General features: G+C 35.8%; 1 protein-coding gene across 4 annotated transcripts in view; it reads left to right on the top strand.

Moving 5' to 3' along the window:
• The window catches only part of STXBP5L (syntaxin binding protein 5L), a gene marked incomplete at its 5' end in the record, with an annotated part of 378,190 nt that overhangs the window by 342,004 nt on the left and 13,335 nt on the right, over positions 1–22,851 (top strand). For 2 of the 4 annotated variants that reach the window (XM_079705003.1, XM_079705002.1), the window contains 2 exons: positions 11,653–11,823; positions 14,038–14,277. In XM_079705003.1, the coding sequence (XP_079561129.1) occupies positions 11,653–11,823; positions 14,038–14,277 (411 nt within the window). The remainder of the gene's footprint in view (positions 1–11,652; positions 11,824–14,037; positions 14,278–22,851) is intronic. The other 2 variants (XM_079705005.1, XM_079705004.1) reach the window with 1 other exon arrangement.

Raw genomic sequence — 22,851 nt, 5'->3', positions numbered from 1 at the left:
GTTCTAACCAATGAAATTATATAAAGGAAAGATATATTATGTATATGTATTCAAAAGAATGCAATAAAAAGTATTATACTTACAGGGGATATAATTTTATACCTGAAATCTCAAGAGAATCAACTGAAAACTAATAAAAATAGAGTGAATATTCAGTGATGTGGCTGATTACAAATTCATACCCCAGTAGTAAATAAACAAACGTCAACTTTAAAATGGGGAAAACCACATTTATAATGCTATCAAAAAGATAATATGTAGTAATAAACTTGAATCCATAGGATCTATGTGAAAATGATTTTCACCACTATTAAAGAACATTTAAAGGACTTGAATTAATGATAAGACATACATTGCTTTCTTCCTTTTGGATAAGAAGACTTGAAATTGGTATACATTTTATACTTTAGAAATAAATAATTCTACTGAAAATAACAGTAGAAAAATCTACTGATTTTTCAGAGGAGTAAAAGGTGATTTTAAAATTCATCTGAAAATGTCGACATGTAAGATACCCAGGAAAATTCTGAAAAACAAGTCATAACTATCTGGTCTAGCCCCACCAGACAGTTAGATACAGTATTAAATTACTGTTTAAAATATATTATGTATCTACTAATAATTATACCATTTTTGGTAGTGTAGTGATGTATAGAAAGTTCAATCAGTAGAACAAAGCAGAAAATCCAGAAAGAGACCCAAATGCATACATAAATTTTGTCATTGTAAATATGTAGTCTTGAAAATCAGGTAGGCCATTCAATAAATAAAGATAGGTCATTTAATAAATGTTTTGGGGATGAGTAACTGGGCATCTGAAAAGTAATCTCCTTAAGCCAAAATAAATTCTAGATGATAAAAATATAAATGTATAGAGAAAAACCATGAAAAGTGCTAGAAGAAAACATGAGAAATATATAGGCTTTGCTAAAGATGGCATAAAATTCAATACCCATGTAAAAACAAAACAAAAAAGTAGATAAATTTGATTATATAAAAATATAGAAAAAATACAAATGCAGTCTGCAATAATTTGACAGATAAGACTAGTTTCTATAATGTGCAATGTGCTCATACATAAAAACAAGAAATGGAAGAAAACACTGGACAAATTTACAAAGGTTAAGTAAGTACTGGTCATTCACAAAGAAATATGTGTCTTTAGAATAAAAAGGTGTCCAACACTCATTATTAAAGAAATGAATATTAAAACAGTATTTTTCCTATTAGATCAACAAATATCAAAGAATTGTATAAAGCAAAATGTTAGTGAAGATGTTGGGAGACTGGAGTTCTCATATACTGTTGGTGTGGATGTAAATTGGTTAACCATTTTTGGAAACCATTTGCAATCAAAATTTAAAATGCATATTATTTTGCCAAGCAATTTCAATTCTGAGAATTCATTCTACAGATATAATCATGCATGTGTACAAAGAAGTATTACTATGGTCATTAAAGTTTGTTTTGAAAGAGTAAAGGCTGAAAGCCTAATGTTCATTAATAAGAAAATAGTCAAATTAATTGTTATATAGCCCTAAAAATGGATACTTTGTCCCTATGTAAACTATTATACTATACTAAAAACAATTATGTATGTCTGTGTAGAATGGTCTCCAAGGCACAGTGTGAAATGGAAAAAATATTAAGGTACAAAATATTGTGAAATGTGCTTCCACTTCTTTTGAAAAATGATTAGATTAATTCTGGAAGGATACTCAAAGAAAATGTTAACAGTCTGTCTGAATGGGAGGTGGGACTCTGAGGGAATTAAGCTAAAAATTTAAATTAGAAATTACTTTAAAGAAAAGTAAATTGGAGGTGGATACTACAGTATCCAGACAACACTGTTAGAGCATAACATTGCATAGTATATACAATAATAAAACAGTCTTAATCTTTTTAACCAAACAATTTAAACTCAGTGTATTAGGAGATTTCCCCCCTCAAAAGGAATAGATTCAATGTAAGTTTTCACATGACTTAGAAAATATATACTGTATGTACAGTTCATTGTGAAAGGAATATTCAGACACAAAAACATTAAGAAGTGATTATGGGTTTGCAAGTGTTTTACAAGGAAGTTCAGAATTTGAAGAACTGGCTCACTGAATGTAAATTACAGCAGGTGTTTCAAAGAAACAAAAAACTCATAAGCTTTTTCAAAGTTGAGGTAAATTTGTTCATACTGGGAGAGGGGGGATGGTTTTACCCACATGATTATTATATCTTTAGACATTAGTTTTTCAAATTTCAGGGATTATAACATTTTGTTAAGAAATGAGCAATTTAGCAACTCAAGATTTCATCTCTTTGGAGACTATTTAGACAGACTAACTTCTTTCTTATTTGTTTCTCAGCATACACTGTGGGTTCACCCCCCACACACATACTCTTCCCACTCTTAACATGGGACTTGAAGTGAACACTTACTTATATGGTGCAGGGTAAGGTGTCAGTTTGCTTCTTCAGCATCAATCAGGATATACTGGCATTTTAATGTTACAATTTTTTGTTATTTCAAGTTATGGTCCAAGATGACAACATAGCACTTTTGAACTCACCTCCTCCCACTGATACACCAAATCTAAAGCTCTAAATGGAGGAATTTCCTCTGAAAGGTGTCCAGAAGTAGCTGATTAACTTCTAAACATTGGATGAATGAGAAAATACCCATGCGGAAACAGGTCTTGGCATACTCTCAAATACTGGGAGCCACTAAGAACAAAACTGAGCTTGGACAATCACAAAGGATTTAGAGACCACCAAGAGCTCATGCCAGGCTGAATGCTAAGGGTCACCTCCTATAAAATGCCACTCCATCAAGCCTGGGGGAGGCCACAGCTTTGTCTATTGTGTAGAAACCAACACAAGGAAAACAAAGAAACAGGAACATAATCCAAACAAAAGAAAAAAGTAAACTCCAGAAACAGAACTTAGTGAAACAGAGATAAGTGACTTACCTGATACAGCGTTCAAAATAAGAACAATGCATTGAACAATGAATTTAAACAAAGAGATGGAAAATATATGAAAGTACCAAAAAGAAATCACAAACCTGAAGAATACAATAACTGCACAGAAAAACAGAGGCATTCAACAGTAGACTGGATGGAGCAGAAAAAGGATCAGTGAACTCTAAGACAGGACAGTGGATTTCATACAACCAGAAAAAAAAGAGAGTGAAGATTACTTAAGGGACTTATAGGACAACATCCAGTGGACCAGCATTTGCATTATAGGGATCCCAGATGGAGAAGAAAGAGAAAAGGAAGAAACTTACTTGAAGAAATACTGGCTGAAAACTTCCCTAATCTGGGGAAGGAAACAGACATCTAGATCCAGGAAGCCCAGAAAGTTCAAAATAAGATAAATCCAAAGAGACCTATATCAAGACACATAATTGTCCAAAGTTAAAGACAAGGACAGAATCTTAAAAGTAACAAGAGAAAAACAACTTGTTATATACAATGGAATTTCCCATAAGACTATTAGCAGATTTATTAGCAGAAAATTTGTAGGCCATCATGGAGTGGCATGATATATTCAAAGTGCTGAAAGAAGAAGAAAAAAAAACTGCCAACTAAGTAACCTCTACCCAGAAAAGTTGTTCTTCAGAATTGAAGTAGAGGTAAAGAGTTTTCCAAACAAGCAAAAGCCAAAAGAGTTCATCAGCACTAGACTGGCCTTGAAAAAATTATTAAAGGGATTTCTTTAATTTGAAACAAAAGAGTGTTAATTAGTAACAGGAAAACATATGAAAGTATAAATCTCACTGATAAAAGTAAATATATAGTAAAATTAAGAATAACCTAATGTTGTAATGGAGGTGGGCAAATCAGCTATAAATCTAGTATGAAGGCTAAAAGAGAAAAGTAGTAAAAATAACTATAGCTAAAATAATTTCTTAAAGGATACACAAGATAAAAAGATGTAAATTGTGATGCCAAAAATACAAAATGTGGAAGGGAGGGTAAAAATGTACAGCTTCAGAATGCATTTGAACTTAAGTTGTTATGAACTTAAAATAGGCTGTTATAAATATGTTTGTATACCTAAAACTAATACAGTTGTTCCTTGGTATCATTGGGGGATTGGTTCTAGGACTCCATGCTGATACCAGAATCTGCAGATGCTCAAGTCCTTTCTATAAAATGTCATAGTATGGTTGGCCCTCCATACCTGAGGGTTCCGTGGTTGGTTGAATCCATGGTGTGGAACCCATGGACACAGAGGTACAATGTTATGTGTCAAAAAATACATCAAGTTTTAAGGAATTAAAATAATGGTTTATATAAGCCTCATGGTAACCACAAAGCAAAAACTTATATACATAAAAGAGAAAGGAAATCTAATCATACCACTACAGAAAAGCATCCAATCACAAAGGAAGAGAGCAAGAGAAGAAAGAAACAGCACTTATAAACAGCCAGAAAACAATTAACAAAATGGCAGTAAGTTCATACTTATCAATAGTTCCTCTAAATACAAATGGACTAAATTATTCAATGAAAAGACAAAGAGTGGCTGAATGGATTTATTGGGTTGGCCAAATAGTTCATTTGGGTTTTTCCGTAACAGCTTATGGAAAAACATGAATGAACTTTTTGGCCAGCCCAACTTAAAAATAAATAAATAAATATTAAGAGTTATAGAGGCAGAAATAGACAACAGTAGAAATAGTAGGGGAATATCCCAATTTCATCAAAGGACAGTTCATCCAGACAGAAAATCAACTAATGTGTCAAATAAGAAATCAAAAGAAAAATTAAAAATCTCTTGACACAAATGAAAATGGAAATACAACATAACAAAACTTATGGTATGCAGCAAAAGCAGTTCTAAGAGGGAAGTTCATAGTGATAAATGCCTACATTAAGAAACAAAATCTCAACCCAGTATACCTCAGGAACTGGAAAAAAGGACAAATGAAGCCCAAATTTTGTAGAAGGAAGGAAATAAAGATCAGAAAAGAAATAAATGAAATAGAGACTAAAAAGACAGTAGAAAAGATCAAAGAGCTGGTTTTTGAAAATATAAAATATACAAACCTTTAGCCAGATTCAAAGAAGAGAGGACTAAAATAAATAGTCAGAAATGAAAGAGGAGATGTTACAACTGGTACCACAAAAATACAAAGGATCGTAACATTCTACTATGAAAAATTGTATGCCAACAAATTGGAGAACCTAGAAGAAATAGATCAATTCTTCGAACGATACAACCTCCTGGGACCAAGTCATGAAGAAATACAAAATCTGAACAGACCAGTTACTAGTAAAGAGATTAAATTAGTAATCAAACACCTCTTCACTGGTGAATTCTACCAAACATTAAAAGAATTAATAACACTCCTTCTCAAATTCTTCCAAAAAATAGAAGAGGAGGGAACACTTCCAAACTCATTTTACAAGGCCAATATTACCCTGATACCAAAACAAGAAAAGGGCACTACAAGAGAAGAAAATAACAGGCTAATGTCACTGATGAACATAGATACAAAATCCTCAACAAAATATTATCCAGCCAAATTCAGCAGTACATTAAGAGGATCTTATGATCAAGTAGAATTTATTCCAGGGATGAAAGCATGTTTCAACATATGCAAATTAATGTGATATATCATATTAACAAAATGAAGAATAAAAATTATATGATCATCTTGATAGATGCAGGAAAATCGTTTGACAAAATTCAGTATCTGTTTTTAATAAAAATTCACAACAAAGAGAGCATAGAGGGAATGTGCCTCAACACATACTGAAGACCATAAATTGACAAGGCCACAACTAACATCGTACTTAGAAGTGAAAAGCTGAAAGCTTTTCCTCCAAGATCAGGAATAAGACAAGGATGCCCATTCTCACCACTTTCATTTAACATAATACTGGAAGTTCTAGCCAGAGCAATAAGGCAAGAAATATAAAGGGCATCCAAATCAGAATGGAAGAAGTAAAACTTTCTCTATTTGCAGATGACATAATCTTTATAGAAAACCACAAAGACTCCACCAAAAACTGTTAGAACTAATCAACAAATTCAGCAAAATTCCAAGATGGAATATCAATATATAAAAGTCAGTTGCCCAGCTTCCCTGGTGGCGCAGTGGTTGAGAGTCTGCCTGCCGATGCAGGGGACACGGGTTCGTGCCCCTGTCCGGGAAGATCACACATGCCGCGGAGCGGCTAGGCCCGTGAGCCATGGCCTCTGAGCCTGTGCGTCCGGAGCCTGTGCTCCGCAACGGGAGAGGCCACAAGAGTGAGAGGCCTGCATACCGCAAAACAAACAAACAAACAAAAAAATGTCAATTGCCTTTCTATACACCAACAACAAATTATCAGAGAAATTAAGAAAAGAATAAAATATCCAGGAATAGATTTTACCAGGGAGCTGAAAGATCTAGACACTGAAAATAAGATGTTAATGAAAGAAATTGAATAAAACACAAATAAATGGAAAGATATTCCGTGTTCATGGATTGGAAGAATTAATATTTTTTAAATGTCCATACAGATTTAATGCAACCCCCTATGAAAATTCCAGTGGTATTTTGCACAGAAATAGAACAATCCTAAAATTTGTGTGGAACCACGAAGGACCCCAAAGAGTCAAAGCAATCTTGAGAAAGAAGAACAAAGCTAGAGGCATCACATTTTCTGGTTTCAAACTATTACAAAGTTATAGCAATCAAAACAATATGGTATTGGCACAAAAACAGACACATATCAATGGAACAGAAGAGAGATCCCAGAAATAAATTCATGCATATATGGTGAATTGATTTACAACAAAGAAGCCAAGAGTATACAATAGGGAAAGTATTCTCTTTCAAAATATTCTGGTGCTGGGAAAACTGGACAGCCACATGCAAAAGAATGAAACATAACCTCTGTTTTACACCATACAGAAAAGCAACTCAAAATGGATTAAAGACTTGAATGTAAGACCCGAAACCTTAAAACTTCTAGAAGAAAACATAGGCAATATGCTCTTTGACATCAGTCTTAGCATTATTTCTTTTGGATTTGACACTAAAAGCAAAAATAAACTACATCAAACTAAAAAAGCTTCTGCACAACAAATGAAACCATCAACAAATGAAGTCACCCTACAGAATGGGAGAAAATATTTGCAAATCATATATCTTATAAGGGATAATATTCAAACTATATAAAGAGGTCATACAATTCAGTAACAAAAATCAAACAATCTGATTTAAAAAATGGGCAGAGGTATTGGGGTGGTGGTGTGATAAATTGGGAGATTGGGATTGACATATATACACTAATATGTATAAAATAGATAACTAATAACCCACTGTATAAAAAATAAATAAAATTCAAATCAAAAAAAATAATGAGGGAGGGAAAGAAGAGTTACCTCTTAACTATAAAAGTAAGCAAGGGTAAAGTTATGTGGGTTTTCATATATTTTAACTAACTGTTTGATACTGGCTACATTTTATATAGTTCAAAGCAAAGTCTTTATTCATTTGTTTTCATGAATTTTAAAATCCAATACTTATTTTGGTTTACTATTATGTTCAACATTTATTTCACCATAGAATCACCCTCTGTGATATAGGCATATACTAATTTTCATTTTCTAGGAATCATATGGTATATTAAAAAGTTTAACAAGACTAGTGTACCAAGTATTAAATTAAATCTTCACTTACATACTTCTATAAAGCTTTGGCAAGGACTACATTAAAAATAATTTCAACTGGAGCCAATAAGCCATTTTTCAGTAAATCACTATTGTACCTTACTCTGTATAATATATACACTAAATCAAATACTGATTTAAAGATACAAGAGAATCAGCTAATTTAAAGAAACTTGTAATTTTTTTAGATTTGGGAATCTTTCTGTAAAATAAAGAATAACAATTTCCCATTTGCTTTAATATGCTTATTGTTTTAAGGTTGAATTTTTTAGAATGTTGAATTTTCTCTAAATGGCATAGAGCACTACAGCTGAGATAAAACATCATTGTAATCAGGAAGCAGTTGTAGGAAACAAACCATTCCATTTATATTATGCAGAAAGTGACTTAACACAAGAAACTAGGTGCTTATCAAGTCATTGAAAGATGGAGACGTAAACTCTAAGCTTGGCCTACAGGTATGACTTTCAGAATAAGGCCACCAAACAGACATACCAGGGAAGCAGACAACTTTGCTACTGTTAGAAACAGAATCAGAAGACTACTGCCAATCAATTGTTGAACTGAAGAGCACATTGTTATAAGATCAGCATTCTACTACAACTGCCTCTTGACATACAGAAAGCTTGTGACTGGACACTGGAATGTTGCTTCCAAAAACAAAACAAAATAAAGTAAAATCTCCATTGCAATAACACCGAAGCAGCATAAATATTGCTTCCATCCCATTTTCAAAATCACTTGCCAGACATTTTGAAGCCCTGAGCCACTATGTAAAAAAGGCCACCATGCTATGAGGAAGCCCAAGCCTTCTAAAGAAGCCACCATTGACAGTCCCAACTGAGCTCAACTTTTGCATCATTCTAGCCCAGGCCATGTGAGTAAAGAAGCCTCCAAAAGATTCCAAGCCCGCAGCCATTCAAGCATTCCTGCCTAATGCCACAGACATCATGGATATAATATCCCCACCTTGCCTTAGTCTAAGTCCTTGCCCACAGAATCGTTAAGCACAATCAAATGATTGTTATTTTACATTATTAATATTTGGAGTGGTTTTTATGCAACAAGAGCTAAGCGAAACACATCATAGATATTTTATAAGTTTCAACAAGCATTTCAGAAACATTTTTAAAGATTATAATACTCTATTATGTAATATATACCACAGTGTACCTAAAAGTTTATGCTGAATTGTAAAGGAGAGCTGGTTTCCAATTTTTATTGATAACTTAAACTATACTGAATAATTTTATCAATAGAGGTTTTTATTTCTCTTTTGTATTTAGCATTATTTCTTTATCATAAATTTCCAGAATGACTGTGTCTGGGCTATAACCAAATTTCTTTATAAGTGTTTTGTATCTATTCATATCTATCTTGGATATTTACTGTGGTTTAAAAAAAATTAAAGCAAATTAACTTCCATATATTTAAAAATTTTTAGCAACAACAAAAAAAATCCTTTAAGTTAATCAGCCCTACTGAAAACAGAAGAATATGGCCAAAAACTCTGGGCTACCCATGTATAGTAATGTCAACCAGACTTCATGAGTCAATCATGAGAAGCTGGGGAAAATGCGGCCATACAGTGGGTACGGGGAAAAAAAGACCAGCATATTGAGTAATCTAATAATTGATACTGCCCTATTATGAGCTCAAATGAAACAATATTCACATGAAACAGCCACCAAAAGATGGTAATAGATAGGCAGGGACCTTGGTTAGCAAGTCCAGAGTCCTGGCTAAGTGAACAAATTTTACTGTTCTCAGAGCTCTGCTATATACTTTTGTACCTAGATAAGAGGGCGTGAAGAGGACTGTAATCCATCCCACATTACTCTGGATAAGGCCTAGAACAAGGCTTTACACCTGTGGAAGGGGCAACTTTTCCTAACTGGTATGCCCAGAGGGGGGCAATTTGTACCCCCGAAGTAGTCACTCTAAGTCTTTGTTACTGGCAGCTATTGCCCTCAGTGTTCTTCCTATTTATAAGACTAGATTTGTTAGTGAAGGAGGGCTAGAGCTCTTGACTTCTGCTTCCCCCTAGCTAACTCATCGTGTCATATTTGTGCCTTTCCATTCAGGAAATCTGATTTCAGAGATCTATGTTAATATGGAAGATGACTGGTCCCAAAGGGCTTGGATCTCAATGTACATTATACAAGCTACTCCTAAACCCTACTAAATATGCCATCAAAATTGCTACTCCTTACCAAATATTTTAGCTGACCCTGTGGCCTAGTTTTTAAGCATACAGACACTAAGTGAGAAAAATCTGGATTAGAATCCTGCCTCCATGAATACTACTTATGTAATATTACATGATTTTCTGAACCCATTTTTCTGACCTTCATTTTCCTCATCTGCAAAAATCAGAATAAAGCACCTACCTTGCATAGTTGTTGTGAAGATTAAATGAATAATGTGTATAAAATACCTAGCATTTAAGTATTCAATAAATGTTAACTCATTTTTAAAAAATACTAAAACAGGGCTTCCCTGGTGGTGCAGTGGTTGAGGGTCTGCCTGCCGATGCAGGGGACACGGGTTCGTGCCTCAGTCCGGGAAGATCCCACATGCCACGGAGTGGCTGGGCCCGTGAGCCATGGCCGCTGAGCCTGCACGTCCAGAGCCTGTGCGTCCGGAGCCTGTGCTCTGCCAACGGGAGAGGCCACAACAGTGAGAGGCCCGCATACCGAAAAAAAAAAAATAGTAAAACAGACTAGAGCATTTAAATACTGAAACCTAATTCTCATCTTTGCACTAGCTGCAAGGGGATCCAGGGAATGTATAATTTTAAGTTTTCAAATTGTTCAATACTGAAAGGCTATAATGGAGTGGACACTGAGTGCCAGTTCCCCATGTCCAATATGGACATTAAACATGATTCTTCTCTATTTATTGTCCTTTGAGTAAACAAAGAAGCACATTTTAAAATGCATTCTGAATATTGTAGAACTATGAGATTATGTTTCAAATACTGTGTTAGCATTAAGAACATTTTAGTGCAATTATTTCCAAGTTTTTAAATTACACCAAAACTGAGCTAAACTCACAGGCTCTAAATAAACAGTACTATTTTGTCTTAGACCTGAGCAGTTTTAATACTCTGGAACAAGAATGACAGTAATAATTAATTTTTGTTCAGAGTTTACCACATACCAGGAAGTATTCTGGCATGTGACATGTGCTATCACAAAAAATCCGAGCTAGATAATAATAGTCCCAATTTACAGAAGAAACTAAAATGTGAAGTCTTCAATAATTTGTACAACTAGTAGGTGGTAGAACTGGGATTTGAGCTCAGGCAGTCTGGCTGTAGAGTCAATATTCTTATGTACCATTCTCAACTTCACAGTAAAATTCTTCCATTCTATATTTTAAACTCTAAGCACTTGAAGTTTTTCCAAAATTTATATAAACAGGTATATCTTTAAATTATGCAAAAGAGGGCTTCCCTGGTGGCGCAGTGGTTGAGAGTCCGCCTGCCGATGCAGGGGACATGGGTTCGTGCCCCGGTCCGGGAAGATCCCACATGCCGTGGAGTGGCTGGGCCCGTGAGCCATGGCCGCTGAGCCTGCGCGTCCGGAGCCTGTGCTCCGCAGTGGGAGAGGCCACAATAGTGAGAGGCCCGTGTACCAAAAAAAAAAAAAAAAAAAATTATGCAAAAGAAAGTCTAATACTATAACCTATTTTGTATTGCTATTAAATGGCAGAATACATAATGAGGACATAGAATAAATTTTAAACTATGTTAACTAGTCAAACTTTAAAAACGAATCTTATATTTAATAAATATGAAAAATTTGGCTAAATACTTTGGCAAAATTGAAATTGTGACTAAATACTAAAATAGCAAGGACTTAGCCATCTTTATATGTTTTGAAAAAAGGAATTCTCTTCATTTATTAATCTACACACTTAGATTCCTTTGTATTAAGATTTAATTATGATATTTATGCTGCCTTCTTCCTCTTGGTACAGATCATGTAAATGGACACTGCACAAGTCCAACTTCTCAGAGTTGCAGTTCTGGAAAACGTCTTTCCAGTGCTGATATTTCGAAAGTAAATCGCTGGGGTCCTGGAAGACCACCATTTCGAAAAGCACAGTCAGCTGCTTGCATGGAGATTTCTTTGCCAGTTACAACAGAAGGTAGGTTAAACATACAAATTTTTGTGGCTACAATTAAAATTTGACATACCACAGTAACAGGAGCTGGAGGATAAGGGATGGTGGTCAGGTGTGAAAGATCTTAAAAACTATGGTCAACTAGACAATGAGCAGCTGAGAACCTGGTCGACCTGTGGCCATGACTCCAAATCCATTCCTCACTATACTTCTTTCATCTCTAAAACCAGAATGGCTGTTTATGGGTAGGCTTTCACCTCCTCTGTACAAAGTGAGACCTATGCCTTAATCTGCACTCCCAGTTTCTTTCCATCTCAATGGTAAGCCTCTTAGTGTCTCTATCTGTAGATAGTTATTTAATGTCTTATAACCTTAGTTTCCTCAACTGTTAAGTGAATGTGACCAAGAAAAAGGGAAGACATTAAATTCTAAAGTTTGCAATCTCATCTTCATATGTTTGAAAAAGGGAGGATTATTTGCTTACTTATGGAATTACTGTTAGGGGCAGGGAGTAAAGTACAAGAGCCAGAAGGCCTAAAATTAAGACACACACACACACACACAAAAGGGAGTCCTGTAACTGCTGCTATTGTCTTGCTGATAAAAAACTTTGAGACTAGAAATAGGAAAAAGTAATCTTAGGAATGTGCTATGGTAATTCTATGCTATAAAGTAATTCACCATTACCACCCCTCAAAAAACTTGGTAGTAATGATCTATATTATTCTTCAAATTTTTAAAATAAAAATTTTAGGGACTTCCCTGGTGGTCCAGTGGTTAAGGCTTTGCACTTCCACTGGAGGGAGTGTGGGTTCGATCCCTGGTCAGGGAACTAAGATCCCACATGCCATGCGTCTTGGCCAAGTAAAAAAAAGAAAACTTTTAGTTTTTTACTTTAACACTATGCCATACTAAATTTGGTCCAGATGATCTTCTCTCACAGGTGTCTATGAATAGCAACCTAGAAACATTAGCTAGGAATGTTATAATGGAAGCAAAATGTAAAGGTTATAAAGGAAGTAGTACTTTTAATCACTGGATTGAATTGGGAATTTTGAGTTTTAGACATTTCTGCCTCTAACTTGTTGATTCTGGGAAAATTACTTAACTCTATGTCTCTGTCTCCAAATCTGTAAAATATATAGATTATATCCAAGCTCCCTCTCAGATCTAAATTCTATTACAAACAATTATTTGTATAAACTTGCTGAGGGATAGAAGGGGGAAATTAGGAATATTATATTTTGGTTTGTAGAAAAAGGGATAGTCTGGGGAACTTATATTTGGCTTTATTGTACATTATTTTATTTATATATTATATTATCTCTTTTTATAAAAATGAGTCACACTTACACCTATCAAAAAGGAAAGGAGAGGGAAGGCAGTAGAAAGAGGAATGAGGAACTTGAACTCTGGAGTGATTATATGAACAATACAACCTTCCTAATATTTACCTGAGGTGGTGAGTTTCTGCTTGTTGGAGTGTACACATGTGTAAGAGTTGATGAGCAGGAGAACCGGAAACCACCTTATTTCCTTTAAGTGGGCTGAAGCCCTCTCAGAAAGATTATCGGTGGGGTGGCATTGTCTACAACTCTGTATTTGGCCCTAGGCAAAGCCAAGACTGTATTTGGATTCAAGGTAGGCAGCTTGTAACTAGTTCAGGGAGATAACATTTGCTCTTTAGTCTTGGTGTAAATATAAATAGTTTAATTTTTACAATTTTAATTACTCCAAATATAAAAAATCAGAGGAATGTATTTACCACAGAACATTTGTGACCCTTCAGGTAAGTAGCCACAATGTTGTCAGTAAGTGGGAATTGTCAAGAATTCATTAGAAGTACTTCCAACAATTGAGAGATAGGAGGGAAGCATAATTAAAACTGCCCCAGAAATTCTTGTAACCTTAACTATTTAGACTAAACATCTTTTTTTTTTCTAGATTAGAGAATTTTAACTAACTTGTGAGGTGAGGTAAGGAGAAAAACACAGTGGACTGGAACTCTGGAGACTCAAGGTCTAGTCCCAGCTCTGCCTAAGTTTATGATTTACACTTCTGGACTTGTCTCTTCATCTTCAAAATAGCTGGTGAACTGGATAAACTGCCTTCCAGATCAGTTAACAACGAGTCAAATTCTACTTCACCCCCATAATTTTGGTTTTCACATACTAAGTTTGACTTTACTTGTTCTGGAAACACACTAAAACTAAATTTTTGTTTTTTAAATTTCCATAGAAAGTCGAGAAAATTCCTATAATCGCTCTAGAAGCTCTAGCATCTCCAGTATTGACAAAGATTCTAAAGAAGCGATTACAGCACTATACTTCATGGAGTCCTTTGTTCGGAAAAATGACTCTACTATCTCCCCTTGTTTGTTTGTTGGAACTAGTCTGGGAATGGTGTTAATCATCTCCCTAAACCTACCTTCAGCAGATGAACAAAGATTTACAGAGCCAGTCATGGTATTGCCAAGTGGTAAGAGTTTTTATTCATTCCTTCATTGCTACTTTTTCAAATTTAAATATATGGTATTTTAAAACATTTAATTTGTATTGATCTGGAGCAAAGATTTAAGTATTCTGTATAATAGGAACTATTAAGAATTTTATAAATCATATACTATCCCAAGTATTGCAGCTTACTTGCAGGGTGAAATAGTCAACCATTTCTATGGTAGTAAATTGTGGAACTCCCAACCTAAACAATGCCTTGGGAAATAAGTTTCTGAAAAGCATTTAGGAAAGCCTTAAAGCGAAAGTTTTAAATTTTTAATGAATTGAAGCATTTCTCCAAAGTTCCATGCCAGATCAGAGCCTAGGAGTGTTTTACATCATTCTTAAAGAACTCAGATGATTAAGCTGGAAGCAGTCTGACTTGAGGTGGCTTTCTGAATTCTTTGATAATCTGCCCATCTTGTTTTGAAGTCATGCCACACAGTTCCTTCCCTTTTTATCCTAGTACCTAGAGAATTTGACCCACGTTATGAGTATTGTTGCTAAAGTATATGTTGTATTCTCTTCCTACTTGACTTGTCTTTTTCCTTTTGAAGAGCTGTGTGATTCCTTCTGTTATTCCTTTGAGTATTTTAAAATTTATTCTTATCAATAGTTTTTTCATATATAGAAAAGAGAGTAAAAGTTATCTAAAAAACATTTCTTAAGTAAAAATAATTTTATTAATATATAGGATAAGGGATTTTATTTTAAAAGAACACATATATGGCATGGTAGGTTAGATAGAGTTCTGTTTTCTTTGTTAACTGGTATGCTAAATTCATATAGATGGATTGTAACTTACTGTAGGTAGAACAGTCAGCTCTCTACTAGTGAGGCAAATTCAGATAAACATATTGTATTTTTTGTGTGTGTATGGCTTAAAAAACGGAAGTTTATTTTCTCACACTTCTGGAGGCCCAAGATTAAGGTGTTGGCAGGGCTGGTTTCTTCTGAGGCTTCTCTACTTGGCTTGCAGTTGGCCACCCTCTCACCATATTCTCACGTGGCTGTCCCTCTGTGTGCTTGTACCCCTGGTGTCTCCCCATGTTTCCTAATCTCTTCTTAGAAAGGCATTTGACAGTTTGGATGAGGGCCCACCCTATCAGCCTCGTTTTAACTTAATCACCTCTTTAAAGGCTCTGTCTCAAATATGGTCACATTCTGAGGCGATGGAGTTTAGGCCTTCAACATATGAATTTGGCATGGCTGGGGGACAAAATGCAGCCCATAACATGCACTGTATTTTAAAAGTTAATCTGTTAGGATCACTATATTTTAATTGTAAACAATTTCACAATAAGAAAATATCTTTTATTATAGTTCTAATTTTAAGGAAATATGTATAGTTCTCTTATACTGGTTGAGAGAGAGCCAGATCAGTAAGGTCAAAATGAATTTTTAAGTATTAATTCAATCCATTATTTAACTCAATAAATTTTTATACAGATTGGATACCTAATATGTGCCATGTATTCTTCACAAATTTAAAGGTAAAAATCAAACTCCTGTATACACAAGTTTACAACTGTAAGTGAAAGACCGTTTTCTAATAAGAGATCTTCTAACGAATGTGGTTTTCTATGCCACAAGCATAGAAATAAACAAGTGTCTGGAACTAATTTAATGGATCTCTCAGTACTATAAGAAAGTTCTTCAACATTCTTAGCAAATAGACTTAGACTTAAAATGATGGCAAAATACAAAATAAGTATAGATTTAACTTAATATTCTGGCATCTGGTTCATAAATATTTGCGTACTTTCCTTATCCATTTAAAGAGAGATAATGAGAAGCTATCTTCTCCAAGTTTCTATATCAGTATTCCATTCTTTCAAGATGTTAGTTAATATATCAGTATCACTTCATCAGTTGTAACGAAGGTACCACACTAATACAAGATGTTAATAACAGGAAAGGACAAAGGGGGCATATGGGAACTCTCTGTACTATCTTCTCAATTTTCTGTAAACCTAAGATTGCTCTAAAAAAATTAAGTCTATTAAGCAGTACCTATAAGGGAGGAAACTATGAGTCTAGGTTCAGATCTGTTTTATAATTAACCACTGAAAGAGAAATAGCCTAATTGGAAGCCATAATTTATGACAATAAAAAGAAAAAAGGAAGGTGGAGTTTCATAAGAAAATACAGAGGGACTTCCCTGGTGGTCCAGTGGTTAAGAATCCGTCTTGCAATGCAGGGGACACTGGTTCAATCCCTGGTCGGGGAACTAAGATCCCACGTGCTGCAGGCAACTAAGCCCACGCGCCACAACTACTGAGCCCATGTGCCACAACTAGAGAGCCCGAGTGCCACAACTATAGAGCCCACGTGCTCTGGAGCCTGTGCACCACAACTAGAGAGAGAAGCCAGCATGCCCACGCACTGCAACAAGATCCCGGGTGCCACAACTAAGACCCAACGCAGCAGTCAATCAATCAATACATACATACTACAACAAGAAAGGGTTGCAAGTGGAATAGTCTGACAGAATTTAAAAAAAGAAAGAAAAAGAAAAAATATAGAGATGACAGAAAGCCAATTCAAATTTAAAGTAGAAAACTCGGGCTTCCCTGGTGGCGCAGTGGTTGAGAGTCTGCCTGCCGATGCGGGGGACGCGGGTTCGTGCCCCGGCCTGGGAGGATCCCGCATGCCGCGGAGCGGCTGGGCCCGTGAGCCATGGCCGCTGAGCCTGCGCGTCCGGAGCCTGTGCTCTGCAACGGGAGAGGCCACAGCAGTGAGAGGCCCGCATACTGCAAAAAAAAAAAAAAAAAAAAAAAAAAAAAAAAAAAAAAAAATAAAGTAGAAAACTTGTCCCCTCTTCCTCACATCTCACTTCCTGACTCCTTCTTCACCTTCTTTCCAGTATCTACTCTCACTAGTCTCCACTGTTCCACTAGTCCCTGCCCTATCCGTACTGCTCTAGATTATGGGAACCATTTTTAAAGGTTTGGAATCGGAGGCATTTCCCTCTTCTGTTGCCAGTGCTAAAGTGGGTGACATGTTCTCAGGCTCTGAAGGCATTTTTCCCATCAAAACATTGTTAAATTACCTTTTATCAGTTGGCCTAGCAAAATTTATCTGAGTCTAGCAATTTCCTCAAAGTTGAATACAGTCTATTTTGAAATTTATTCATCCATTCATTCAACATACATTTCCCAAGCTCATACTAATTAATTAGTCACTGGGGATACAGTGGTGATCAGGACACAGAATGATCTTTATTCCCAGATTATCTGTAGCGAAGAACAAAAGTAAACAGAAAATTACAATCAGGAAAGTAAAGAATACTGCGCAGCATGGGGAGGGGGGTGTTGGGGAAGACCTCTCTAACACAGCAGCCATCTGAAATGGGACCGGTTTGGAAGGGAGCTGTGCACAGTACTGATGTTTAAGAGTAATTTAAAGCAGCATGAGTAAAAACCTAGAGGTAAAGAGAGCATGGCACAGCCAAAGCCTAGAGATAGAATGGTGCTAGTTGAGGCTGGAAAAGCAGGCAGGGGAAGATTAGAGGGCCTTAAAACCATGTTAAGGAGCTGGAAAAGACTTCCTAGATCTGTGGGTTTTTTGTTTGTACAAAAAAAAAAAAATTGTGACGTGGTATGCTTTTTTATCTCAAACGCTGGTGCTTAAATTTTCTAATTGTAAAAAAATCCAAATACAGAGGAAGATAAATGAAAATTCTGCCACCAGCAAACATTCCCCCTTCTCTGTCTCATCTCCCCCTCCACACTTCTGCCCCTAGAAATTTTACTCTCCAACAGTAATTCTTTGAGAAATTTGCTGAGATTCTAATTTTAAAGCCACTTTATTGAAGTATGATTGACATACAAAAAGCTGTACATATTTAACATAAACACCTTGATGAGTTTGGAGACAAGTAAACATCCATGAAACCATGACCAAAATCTATGCCATAAACTTATTTATAACCTCCAAAAGTTTCCTACCCCTCTAATTTTTTCAGACTCACTTCAAATTTTATTTCATTTCTACGTAACGCTTTGTGCTACCAGCTACAAATTATTCTGTAATTACCAATCCTGTCACATGAAGTGCCTATCACTGCTTTGTAAAAAAAAATTATTTTCATGCTTCATGATCAAACTAGAGATTTAAACTCATGATTAAACGAAAGATTTTCCATAATAAATTCATTCTCTTTACCCCCGAACTATTTCTTCTTGCTCTTCTCCCCATTTCTGTTAATAGTGCCATGATACTACCTAGATGACTTCCATCACTTCCATTTCTTTTCTGATCCCTTTTACTTACTGCCTCTGTACTGGTCTTATTACAATATTGTCTTCATCACCTAATTTCTATACACCATATTCTCTGATACCTTTCACTTACCCATAGAAGCAATTTCTTGAAAATCTTGGAAATCAGTGATCTCTGTAAGCTCAGCTTTGTTCTACCTTTCTAATATGATTTCCTGCTACTTCCCAGCACCAGCTCTCTGGTCCAACCAGTCTTATTTCCTCACTTCCCTTTTCTCTTTGCTACCTGTCAATCATCTATCATTGGTGGATATCATATGAACTTTTATGTTTGTTGCCAAAATTTTGGAATACCTGTATCAAGTTTCTTGGGAGCTGTAAGATTTGGAAGAATTTTCTACAGACTAGCTCTTGGATCCAGACATTTCAAATTTCAAATCTTGTTTCTTCTACATTATCTATATATTTCTAATATTGACATAATATATAATTTGTAATATGATCTTCAGCCCTGCACTTCCATGTCAGATTAATGCTGAGTTGCATCAGGGTGATGGGAGTTTTCCTAGGAGCCATTCCTATACCTAGAAGGCTTTCAATAACCTAGACATGGTAGTGATCGTGAATCACGTACATAAGTCTACTAAATTCTAGATGTACCCGCATCTTAATTTCCTCTTGTCCAGATTCCTGAAATGCCTATTCACTACAATGTCACTTAACTGGAAGAAAATTACAGTGGAAAGAGAAAGGAGTTTAACTTGATTGTGGTTAAAATCTTTTAGTTTCACAAACTTAAAACCCATGAACACGTGCCTCACTTAAAGAAGGGCTGATAAAGAAAAATTAAAAATGTAAGAGATAAAGATTTGTGTAGATGGACTTACCTCATTTTCTCTAGATTTTCCTTTTTGTATACTAAGGATATGATTTTAACTTACTAATTCAGTTTTTTATTACATATTGTCTAAGCTTAGATATATTTGTTTACATATTATCTAAACTTAGATATATTTGTTTGCATATCATCTAAGCTTAGATATATTTGTTTTCATATGCAAAAGTATATCAGAGATGATCTTCTTGCCTTTATTCTTTTTCTTACAGCATTCTTGTGTTGTCCTTTGCCTGCTGACAAGAAATATCTCCTAGACTTACCCTCTACTCTAGACTTTTCCCAGCCCACTCCCTATGTCAGACTTACCTGCTAGCATTTAATTCCTTTAAAATCCAGCTCTCTGATGAAGAACAATTAACTTATGCAAATGTATAGATGAGTGAATGTGTGTGCTATCTCACAGATATAATATGAAACTAGTTAATAGGTTTTGTCTGGAGATCAAATGAGAAGGATGTAGTTTTTAATCTTAAGTCTAAACCTTGATGAGAAATTTCACTCTATGCAAGTATTTAGTTAGGGCCTTTCCATATAAGATGTGTATATTTCAAACATATTTGTGAAATTCATGCATTATATCTTAAAAACTAATACAATAAGAATATAGTTCAAGCATAATGATTGTATTTGACTGAAGTATAATCACAGCTTAATACAGGAAAACAAACATACACACTCCACTTATAGGTAGCAGCTCTATTGTTTACAATTCTTATTACTAGTTGTATTGAATGTGTTTGTAGCAATTCTATTTTCCCCAAAGTAGATATACTGTCACTTGAAACTGCTGAATAAAGCATGGAATCTGTCTAAGCCCTTAATAGTTAGACACGTGGGAAGCTATTAAGATTTTTAGATATTTTAAATTCATTGAATTAAAAAAGCAAAATTCTCTACAGGTACAATCAAAAAACAAATGAAATTTCACATACCCTTTTGTCACATGCTACTGTCATGAATTCAAACTCTTGCCACACTCCCTTCTTTTATGGAGAGATTAAAAGAATGTACTTCTTTGGGAAAATCCAATGATCTAGATATATAGTTCTTAATATAGTAGGATAACCTAGAAGAAATGGATAAACTCCTAGAAACATATAACCGACCAAGACTGAATCATGAAGAAATAGAAAGGCTCAACAGGCCTGTAACTAATAAGATTTAATCAGTAATCAAAAATCTCTCAACAAAGAAAAGCCCACTTCTCTTTTTAATTTAATTTCACATTAATTTATCTTGATTGTCTTGACAACAAATTCTCATCAATGATACGGAAATTTGAACTAAAGCACTAAATCACTGAATTTTAGAGTGAGAAAACACCTAAAGATTATCCATCCCAGTAGCCATCACTTTAGTCTGTATCAGAATCACTTGGAGGGTTTGTTACAACCATTCTCCGAGTTTCGAATTCAGTAGGTCTGGGGTGGTGTCTGAGAATTTGTTTTTAAACAAGCCGCAGGTGATAATAGTACAAATGCAATTTTGCATGCTGGGATAGAGAAAACAATGTTCTTTCCTTCTGTATAGGGAAAAAGCCAGTCCTTTCTCCTTCCGTGTTTCTCCTGTGCGTTTCCTTTACTTTCACACGACTACCACACTCACAACACTTCTGACACCAAATGAGTGGAGGTTTTCTCCACAAACAAGCAAGTCTCTGAGACACCAGCTGGGTGTTCCACAATTTAACTCAATTCAGACACTATCTACATGGAGATAGTGTCAGATCACACAGGGTAAGTTCTCAGTCCAATGAGACTGTGCCCTCCCCCTCTTTCAGATGCCAATCCCAAGTCACCTGTTCTGACCTGAGGTTTCCACAACCTCCTCCTCAGGTTCAATTAATTTGCTACAGCAGCTCACAGAAATCAAAAAAAACTGTTTACTTACTGCTTAGCAGTTTCCTATAAAAGGATATAGCTGAACATCCGATGGAAGAGATGCCTAGGGCAAGGAATGTAGGATGGGACGTGGAGCTTCCATGCCTTCTCCAAGAGCTCTCTCCCACAGCTCTGCCTGCTCAACCCGGAAGCTCTCCAAACCCCCGCCTTTTGGGTTTTTAATGGAGGTTTCCTTACACAGGTGTGATTAATTAAACCATTGCCCATTGGTGATTGAACTCAATCTCCTGCTTCTTTCTTCGCCCCATAAGTAGGGGGGTGGGGCTGAAAGTGCTAACCCTCTAATCTCCTGGTTGGTTCCCCTGGCAAGAAGCCCCTATCCTTAGGTGAGGCCCCCAAATCACCTCATTAACAAAATGAAAGACACCTGTGTTGCTCTTGTCAGGAAATTCCAAGGATTTTAGAGCACTGTGCCAGAAACAGGAATAAAGACCAAATAGAGGGCTTCCCTGGTGGCGCAGTGGTTGAGAGTCTACCTGCCGATGCAGGGGACGCAGGTTCGTGCCCCAGTCCGGGAGGATCCCACATGCCGCGGAGCGGCTGAGCCCGTGAGCCATGGCCACTGAGCCTGCGCGTCTGGAGCCTGTGCTCCGCAACGGGAGAGGCCACAGTGGTGAGAGGCCCGCATACCGCAAAAAAAAAAAAAAAAGACCAAATAGATATTTATCATAAATCATAACATCATACATACATAATATGGTTAATCAGAATCCTGGTTAAATTTAGTTCTACCTACTTTATTTCTGTATCTGTGTAGCTGAATATGGCTGGAGAATATATAACCAGACTAAAAAGTCTCATTTTGAAGTAAATCATCATTAACCTCAAGTGGGTTCCTGTGCTGCTGCGTAGTCTTCTGTCCACCCTCTTGAACAATAATTACATATTTTCTCCACTCTCCTCAGAGCTCCCATACCTCCTCCACTGTTTTCAATCTCAGCTAATGACCATGTGTCCTCTTTCACTGAGAAAACTGAAATGATCAGATAAGAACTTCAGCAGCTGCCACCACCATGTCTACCAACCTGTCTGTCTGTATCTCCATGGAGTCTACCTTTTCTCCTGTTGTGACTAAACTGTAAGCTCCTGACTTGGTGAATGTCTCCAGTTGTACACTAGATTCCACTCCCTTTCACCTACACAAGAAAGTCAATCCAGCAATTTTTCCTGTTTCCTTTATATAATTATAATAAATATTCATCTTTTTACTAGATCAGCATACAAACATGCTGTTATTTCTCCCATTAAAAGAGAAAAACCCTCCTTGAACCTATTCTCCTACAATGCCCCATTTCACTTCTTTTTCTTTAGTGCAAAATTCCTTGAAATAGTTATGTTATATTCACTATTTCCAGTTTTATTCTCCCATTCTCTCTTGAGTGCATTCTAATCAAACTTCCTCCCACACCAATCAACAAAAAGCTCTATATGACCTCACTGCTAAATCCAATGGTCAATTCTCAAGGCACATCTTACCTGACACATCAGCAACATATTGCAGTTTACCATTTTCCCTACCTTATAACATTGCACTT

This window comes from Hyperoodon ampullatus (genome assembly GCF_949752795.1).
Source record: "Hyperoodon ampullatus genome assembly, chromosome: 5".
NCBI lineage: Eukaryota > Metazoa > Chordata > Mammalia > Artiodactyla > Ziphiidae > Hyperoodon > Hyperoodon ampullatus.
This window is presented reverse-complemented; position numbering and strand designations above follow the sequence as displayed.